This window comes from Diadema setosum, chromosome 12 (assembly GCF_964275005.1).
Source record: "Diadema setosum chromosome 12, eeDiaSeto1, whole genome shotgun sequence".
Taxonomy (NCBI): Eukaryota; Metazoa; Echinodermata; class Echinoidea; order Diadematoida; family Diadematidae; genus Diadema; species Diadema setosum.
Genome location: NC_092696.1, coordinates 6,328,676 through 6,338,492, shown reverse-complemented (window position 1 = coordinate 6,338,492; position 9,817 = coordinate 6,328,676). Strand labels below are relative to the sequence as shown.

General features: G+C 36.8%; 1 protein-coding gene across 1 annotated transcript; it reads right to left on the bottom strand.

Annotated features, from left to right (window-relative positions):
* Positions 1-4,553: 4,553 nt before the first annotated feature.
* Positions 4,554-8,560, bottom strand: LOC140235587 (uncharacterized). Its single transcript, XM_072315591.1, has 4 exons — positions 8,452-8,560; positions 8,170-8,300; positions 6,165-6,359; positions 4,554-4,943 (listed from the first exon to the last, which is right to left on the bottom strand). The coding sequence occupies exons 2-4, from the start codon at positions 8,297-8,299 to the stop codon at positions 4,774-4,776; spliced, it is 495 nt and encodes a 164-aa protein (XP_072171692.1). The 5' UTR covers position 8,300; positions 8,452-8,560; the 3' UTR covers positions 4,554-4,773.
* Between the last annotated feature and the right edge of the window lie 1,257 nt (positions 8,561-9,817).

The window sequence follows — 9,817 nt, the reverse complement described above, 5'->3', positions numbered from 1 at the left end:
TTTGATAGAATTCTGGTTTAAACGTTCAGAGTCAGATACTCGTATTTACGTCTGTTTCTTTGAAAATACGATTTTCAAATCTTCATTAATCCTGCTTCTAAGCATTTTGTGCCGTCTTATCTCATCTAAATATAGATTATCTTTTTATCGTATTTTTTTTCTCTTCTTTTTTTGGAAAAAGACTTCAAAAACCTACGACAAGTGCATGTTTCGTTTGTCCTTTTGTCTTATTATAGTTACTATAGCGATCAGGGGTTGTACATATCCTGACCTATCACACTACACACACAACATAGATGAAAAGAAATGCTGAATAGCATTAATGCTGAATAGCAACGTCGTTTTGCCTAGTTTTTTCCCCTTTTTTATCAGTTATGGCGTCATGAAAAGCATCAAACTACAACCTTGACCAGGACTTGGTGCAGGATTGCCCTCGTTGGATGTTCATCGAGCTGTTGGGATTTACTCTTATCTCTTTAAATTGGTGCTCCTTTACAGTGCGCTCGAGGGCTGCTCATGGTTCCCACGCATTTCACTACATTCCTCAAGCTTCCACGATGATCTTGAAATATCTCGAGCTGACAAGAAAGAGAATGGATGTCATAAATTCTACTCCCTTTGTTCTGAATTTGACCTCCATGTGCCACCAACCCGTAGATCCTTATAGGCTATGTACTTTATCTTGTACAGAGTTAATGTATGCAACAAGAACAAAAAAGGAAAATCAGAATAGTGCACCTTTTCCCGCAACTCAAAACACAGAAGCTCTCTCTGCCTACACAACCGTTCCCTCCATTATTGCTTCTCTCCATCACAATGCCTCACCCTCATGACCATCGCTTAACCCGTTCCATACTGAATTCTGAAATCTAAATAGATTTAATACACAAGCCACCATTAGGTTCCTATATGGAATGGGTTAAATTTTTGTCCATGTTTATCAGTGCCAACTCGGGATGGCTTCTGTTGTTGTTGTTCTTTTTGTTGTCTTCTTGTTGTCTTTGTTGCTGATGATGTTGTTGTTGTTGTTATTGCATATTTCCTATGAAGACTTTCCAAAAATTGTTGCTCAAAATGCGCAAATATCAGTGGATGATATACTGCACAGTCTCTCTTTTTGAGAGAAAAGATTATGAGTTGCTCATAGACTAAACGAGTGTGTGTTCAAAACACAGTGATATCGCTTTTAGATGTGAACAACAAAATATTGCAGGCACCAAAAAGGGCAAGACAGGTATTTCATATAAAAAAGTATATCTCATGAAAAAATAAATCATGAAATAGCAGAGGACTGAGGAGTATGTATTTATAGAGGAAAACGATATACCTCTTTTATAGGTTATAAGGGCCTCAGTCATTGTAGAAGACAATGACGTGCGAACGATTGTAACATTATTTTTTCATAATCTTCATTTGATGTGCCCGTCTATTTGCAACTAATTATTATCTTGTCTCATGCATGTTTGATTGCACCTACAGATCAAGGATATATATCATATTCCTGTCCCCGGCAGCCGCCATTTTTACGTGCATTAACTAGATTATATTTATGGGTATATTTACAAAATTAAGTGTCGCAAACTCCACGGCATCAACTGGAGAGTTCAGAGTCTTGGGAATTCAAAGATGTACAACCTACTGCCATCTAACTATTACAAATTAGTTACCGATAGGCCCTACATTACGCAGTTTTGGGAAATGTAACATAAGAATTATACATGTGTCAGCCACAGCAGCCATTTTTTTTTTTTTTTTAATTTCTTGAAGGTCTTTTGATATCGGCAGAGCAACTCAATTGTGGCTTTCATATTGAAGCAATGAGAAAATTTGATTTATGTATTGTCATATATCATTTTCGTTTAATATCGTTACACTATATCCGCTGTTAAACGGGATATTACGACATTGATTAGTACATAATAGAAGCATTTAAGTATACATTAATCTACAAATATAATTCTCATACAGGTGATTTTAGGATAATATAAAGATTCGTACATATACACGCGAACTTGCCAACATTCCCTCGTATCAAGATGCAGAAGCTAGCTGTTTTTCTTACATTACTCTCTCTTCTGAGAACCTTAGGGTTGAATAAAAGCCAAAACACTTTTATTTTTTTTTTTCAGATACTAGTAGGTGCCATTTTGTACCGAATTCACGGAAATTTCTGCATTACCCTTCGGATCGCATCCATTACCTCCGACGCCAGTTTCAAATAGAGTTTTAAAAGTTTTCACTTATTTTGTTAAAGCCCCCGTTCTACTATCACGATCTGGACCCCGAGAAACACACGCGATTCATATGCATTATAGGCTTAGCCCTTTGGTTGTGTGACAAGAATGTACTTAGTAGTTCATACACATGGTGCATCAGAATATGAGGTAATAGATGAAGTGTACTTTAATAGTTTCATATACATGCAAAGACAGGCACAGACACACACAGCCAACATCACGGATGCACGTCACGAGCTATAATGGACTCCCACGAGTCACTCAGTCCACGAGTTACACAGCTCACGAGCCATGCAACTAACGACTTACTGGTATACAGCTCACAAAACATACGGCCCACTAGCTAGACACTAAGTGAAGAAAGTCAGCGAGGTCGACATCCAGTAAAGTAGGCCCACGGACGAGATGGTCTACGAAATAGACACTGGATAAATGAGGCCATAGTGTCTAGCTCCTCGGCCTCTTTTACTCGGTGTCTACCTCATGAACTGTCTGACTTATAGACATAAAATGTGCATAAAAGACATAATATATCTATATATTATATAGATCATACGATAACTATCAATGTTCATACTATGTAACTATTATACATAAGACATACACATACATGTATTACTATAATCATGATGGTTATGCAGGTTTAAAATGTGCATAATCAGTATATTGCAACAACAAAATAAAAATGCTATATACACTGATGTATCCATTGACAACGCGGCATACAATTAACAGAATTAATGCCTTGATTTCAGTTGAAAAATCAAATAACGAGGGTTACACATTTACAACAAATTACACCGGACATTTGCGTAATGACGTTCCCGACGTTCCGTGCAAGAGACTTAACATCCAACTTTTTTAAATGATCCACGAAATCAAGGTATAATGTCAAAGAGAGAACAGTAAAAGAAATCACCACCATAGCTACGAATGAATGTATTACAAGTCTGATATTTTCATCTGCTGCTAACTGCGAAAAATATATATATAATATAATAAATGAAGTTATATGATGGACACAAACAGAGGCAATACGTTTTGTTGATAATCTCTGTTTTTTTTTGTTTTTTTTTTTGGTTGTTTTTTTTTGGGGGGGGGTATTTTGAGGAACAGAAAGGGGGAATTTTAAACTGACGAATAGAGAAAAATAAGACTGGCAAGTAAAAGCTCGTACACTCAGGGAATTGAGGAATTTGAGATTCAAAAGAGACAATGAAAAAAAAAATGGTGTGAGCTTGCACAGGATGTAATTCACAAAAAAAAAAAAAAATGTGTTAACGGATTCTTTCAAACTTTCTTCATGGTCTGTTCTCCACAAACCGGGTGAAATTCAAAGAGCTACATTCACATTTCATTTTCTTTTTATTTTATTTCATTTCCGTCGAAAGTATACAATATGACAATTGCATATAAACAAAGTAAAGTACATTGTAACTTTTGCATATCCAAATGAGATTTAAAGGCACGTCATTTGTTTACAATGAGACAATAAACATACTTAGATAAAGAAATACATGGAAAAAAATCAGTGGAGAAGTTTGAGATAAGTAGAACGGTAGAGCATGTTAAAATAATTGCATAGTTCGCATAAATTGCTTATAAAGTGAAAAGGCTCCTCTTGCAGTTTGTTTAGTGTGTTTTTTCAGCAAAATTACACACATTGATGAGAAGTCGTTTTTATCTTTCAGTTTTTCTCTATTGGCAAGACGCAGCTAATTTGTTTTGATGCTGTACATTATAAAGTACTGAAGAATTTGACGGACGGAGTTATAAAATGATACGTTCAGAAAATTACTAAATTACTGAAAATTATTGACAAAGCTGTGATAAAAATAATGGTTCGTTTTGTTGTGTTTTCAAGAATCTTTCCAGTTGGGGTTAGTCTTCATCATTTAATTCCTTGATAGATAATACGAGGATGTGGGGCATAAAATATGGGTAAAATGCGATCAATCACAGGGCCAGAATAATTAAAATGACAATATTTCGTATAGCCAACAGATTTAATCAAGGAATTTCCAGCAATTTGCTGAAGATAATACTGTCCACAGTCTTCTGGACATAAACATTTACATCACTCTCTGCTGACGACAAGCTTAAAGTCGACATTCAGTATAATAATTAAAGAACATTTTTTAAACAAAGCAACAACGACACAAGTTGGATCAAGTTCAACAATCATAAGTCATACATGCAAATTCTGAAAGAGGCAACTTTAGTAAATGCATTTCCTGATATAATCAACATTGTGAGTATCAAGGTCACAAATAGCACTGTAATACAGTACTCAAATTGGAGAAAAATGTACAAGCGACTGTATCTTAAACTTGAACAAACATGAACCGACCAAATCTAGAATAAGGTTGGAAAGTAATTATTTATATTTCTACACCTTAAGTCCCTGGACATTAATAGCTGCGTTTTGATTTGTATATTTGTTGGGTTTTTTTTTTTCTTTGAACACGTAGAAACAATCATTTACCCTTTCGACGATGAAATGGAGACAGTATTTGGTTCGTGTCACGTGACATGCTTATTGAATCCAAACTGAGAGTGTGCTGCACAGAAGAAAAAGCATCACACCCAGCTTGACAGTCTGGGCGCCGCATTTCGTATCCACGCCACGAGGTAGCTGGCCGTCGGAGCCCACGTCCACCGTAACGGAAGAACAGGTGTTCAGTATGTAACTTGATTCTGATCGACCTGCATCATTATATACATGTACATAATAGTTATAGAATCGTGAAACGAATGACCAGTAGAGATAACAGAATAGTCAGCCAATTCTGTTATTAGTAAAGATTCGCTTATAAGCTTATCATACAGTCAATATTGTATTGAGATCTTGAGGAAAAAAAAATATTTGCTTTCAATAGAATAAGAATAATGAATATCCTGTAGTTTTATGAATTGTAAAGTTGCCTTTCTTTAACAGGTACGCGGCCAACCTATTTCAAGCGAAGTGCTGTATTGATAAAGCAAAGAGGGAGTTATGATATGTGATTTTTAGTTCGATATCGTAACATTGTACGATAAATCGAGATCCAACATCAATGGTCAAATTGTTAAAACTCTAGCGATACTAATCCTTTCTACCGATCCTCACCACCAAGTGATGTGTTTACACCAGTCTGCGAGATGGTACTGAAAAAAGAAATTTATCTTTTTATTTCAAGTCAGATAAGGTAAGAGACAACGGTGATACCGTCAGAGGATTTTTGTTCGTCATTTTATTGATGGTCGTCATTTTATTGATGTGGATAAAGTTGCATAGTTAATGCTATTTTTTTTTCTAATATCTCCCATATTACAACGATCACTATTGTACGACGGGACACCGATTTATATGGCCGAGTGTAGCTCCCCTGCTGGAAAGAACAGCGTCCCAAAATGTGAAACACAGTGTGAAAACAATTTGAAATCTCTTCACACAGTTAAATTCGATCGTTTTTACAGTGTGAAAACATTGTGAATCATTAATTCACCGTGTGAAACATAACATTACTATGTGAATCACCCTGTAAAAAACCACAACACATTGTGAATTAATTATCATTATTAATTCGAGCATTTTCACATAGTCGACTATGTGAACGCAATGTGAACACACTGTGGGACACTGTGTTCTTCCAGCAAGGTATGTTCAGTACACATGGGAGACAACACTCAATACCTGGCCCAAAGTGAGAAACCGGAACTACACTTTAATCTGGAAACACCGACCGATTTCATATTCGTGATTTTGGTTGGTGCTAGTTTTATAGTTTTACCGTCACTAGACAGACACTTCTTTCATGGAAATCGCCAAAATAGAGCAATCTTACATATGTTTACATAATTTCATGCAATCCAGTTCACTTTAATAAGTGCAATTCAATTCATTGGAAATTGGTTAATTCAATGTATTTTATCATTCTTACTCACCTCCTGCAAGAAGCATGACGTCACCAACCTCGAAGTATGGAAAGCCGCATGCACTAGTTTCAGAGGACGTGAAAATGCCAATGGTGGAATTGGCGGTAAGATTGTGTGAACGCTTGATGACTTCGTGGACTTCGACGTCGTAACGGAGAGTGTACTCGGGTGCTATCGTCTTGTTCACTATTGTTCCTATGACACCTGTGTGATAGGAAAATTTAAATATACACAAACCAAAATGTTTGGAATCTTAAAGATGGCGGATGTTGTGTGTGTGTGCATGGGTGTTTGTGTGTGTGGGGGGAGGGGGGCTGGGATAGTTTACGTGAGTTAAGTCTATAGGGTAGGCGTGTTGGATGGTGGTAAAGTGGACTCAAAGAAAGCTATCCTTTTCAACAGAACTTTGAATTAAAATGCAGTAAGTTAAATCAAGTTTATTCATTGCTGTAGCATTTTGAAGCAGGTAATAAGTTGTAAATATCCCAGTTCTCTTTATCTCTGTATATAGACCATCGTGAAACTATTCAAGAAGATCCATGAGCCGCTCTCTCATCATTTTCTATGTAGAGATCAGTTTTTAATCTATTAAACAGGAGAGCATTAATTTCAACAGTCAACTAGCTGACAGAGTTTTATAATATCAGATACAGGCATACCGGCAAAGACGCGGCACGTGAGGTAAAATATCCAGTATCAAATGCCTACACGGGAAACGATATAGGGCCTGTAGAAATAGGCTACTTTATCATTTCATTTAAATCTATTTATTTTCCATGCTCAGCCAAAAAAGAAAAAAAGAAGAAGAAATAATGAGCACAACATGATTGTACAAATACAAAACATTTCTGATATGAATACGGTCGACTCGTGTGCATTGTAGGAATAGACCTTTGAACCCCGTACAAAGGTTTCACAAACCGCTTTGAATTTCTGAGCATAAGTTTGGACAGCGGGAAGTAGGACTCTACAGAGTGCATGATATCAATCTTTCGATTAAAAAAATAAAGTATTCCATTAGTCCGCCAATATATTATCATTCAAATCTGCATTGTCTTGGCGCCAATATGCTGTTTGCGAGTTATCAGGGTAGGCCTACTTGAGTGTGGTCCTAACGTGAAAATGAAAGGCGTTTCTTCTTAGATCGTTGAACCCTTTCGATCTGTGCCATGGATTTTGACAGTGTGTACAACTCTTTGGGGGTTTTCTCTAAGGTACGTGGCAGTGAAATCATATATGAGGTTGAACAACTCTTGTCACTGTTCCATAATGGGTAGATTTTTAGAGGAATTTGCCCTTATTAACCATTCAGCAACTCCTAGTATTATGAAGATAGCAGGCCTATTCCTGAATTTTCTTTCAAAGATAATAATTTGGTATGTTTATTACAACATGATGGGAGACTTCATTCGATTAAATACATTTTCCCCACAATTCTACATTTTACAGGAGTGAGGCATGTATACATATTAGGGTACATCTCTTGCTTTACCCTACCTAATAAAAAGCCCCGAACATACAAACGATAATCGAATTAAAATGAGAGATACGAACATGCATCAACCTTTAACATTATTGCTACATACTTGATTTTTTTTTATCACTCGTAATACTTTAAATCGAGTTTTGATTGTACTGGTTAAAGTGTGCTCAGTAGGGTACCGTATGTCTTTTGATTTAGGCCTATTGTTTCACTGTGTCAATCGAAATGCTACATCGTAGACCAAATGGCTTATTGGAACTATAAGTCCCATTAGTTTAGAAAGACACAGTGGCAAGGATCACTCTGGAGACAGGGATATGAGTCAATAGATTAGATAAGACAGGCCGACAGCTTTGTGGAAACGCTCCAAGAATGGTGTGGGCTTATACAGCAGTATAGGCCAACTGTTAGTAAGTACCCGTAGTTTACACTATTCCGAATCTCTTTGTGGTTTATCAAAATGTAGTAAAAGTAAAAGCTAGTTGAGACAAGGACTCATGACTGCCGGTAGTCAAGTGGGCCCATACATACCGAAGTCAAGGTCACAAACACCAAGCGGATCGCCAACATAACACGAACAGGCTTCGGACTGGGCTGTGATTACAGCAGCGACTATGACAAACAGAACGATGTTACGACACCACGCCTGATACTCCGCCATCCTACAGTGTAAATTTATCACAAACAAAAGAATTGAGAAGTAAACATTGAAATCTAGACATATTTTCATATTTCAAATTGATAAATATCATCAATACACTTTATAATGCGTAAGAATTTCACTGCGGAACATGCTACAATACAATAACTTACGTTTCGTTTTCTATGCTTTCCAAAGCCAAGGTCACACAGTTGCTAAAAATGCATGTATCTGTTGTTCCCAACACCAATGCCTATGCATGGGGCAGCAGCATGATTCTGTGCCAATGTTTTAATGACGACGGAATTATACACGTTGATGTGTATTTATAGCTGCCTAAAGAGATACCATGCCAAGCAAGCAGTACACTTCACCGATTTCCACTAATGGCATTTATCCTCTTTGTCACAATGCCTGCAGAACCAACCATATCAGAGCCACAATTGTAATACGTGCAAACAAACAATGCGTCATGAAGGTGAACTTTGCTCTCAAAAATATAAAAGCGACATTTGCAAGACCGTGCCGCGAGACATGCAGCCAGGCGTATACAACAATATTGATAATGAGGGATCAAGGTATGGGCCTGCAATTATAAAATACGATGATTAGTTTTCTTTTGCTCAAGATCTAAAGATATACATGAAATGTAGTCTAATAAAAAAAATGACATTGACAGAAATTACAACTGGTGAAACACAAAAACAAAAACAAAAAACCGGTCCAATGAATAAGCCAACGATACGGACGACAACAATATCAACAATGCCAAGCAATACTGAGTGATGGTGTAAGCCCATTGGATATTGAAATGGGGCTTCCAATATCTCCGAACAGCTTATTTTGTACTTCATTATCACCACGTAAAAATTAAAGTAATCCCATAGTATTCGAACGCAGTCATTTGTAGGTTTCAGTTAAAATTAATGAAAGATATATGACACGCTGAACGTTGTGGAGATCCTGATTGAAGGCATGTAAAAGACTCACAATATGCAAAGCCAGCCATCAGGCCTTATTATACTCATCAGAACCATTATTCGTAGGACCTAATTAGACCAATAGGCCTGTGAAAGGGGATGCTTTTAGTGCTAATGTCAAGACTAGGCCTATAGCGTGCCTGCTTGACTTTGCTTTTTCACAAGTTGGCAAAAATATGACAATTTTTGAAAGGTGACGAGTGACATTTGACGTTTGCGACGTTCGTACAGTCAAAGGTTAAAGATTAGCGGAGAGTGGAGTGAACTGGAACGCAGGAGAAGTGGGACACCTCCCATATCTCAAAAAAAAAAATGAACTTATCAGATTTCAAGTCTTATCACCTACAGGTATTAGGCATTTGGTATCAGTGTAAAACCACATGGTAAAGTGCCCTGCAACAATTCTGCTAGAAAGTTTAATTTTGAATTATTTTTGTCGGAAACTTTTTATATATATTTTTTTTTCATTCAGTGTGAAGTGCTTTCTGCAATTCTATATGTGGGGACATTTTTCTTTTATTTGCCAAAGAAAGAAGAAATGCAAGTGATGCAGATTGGA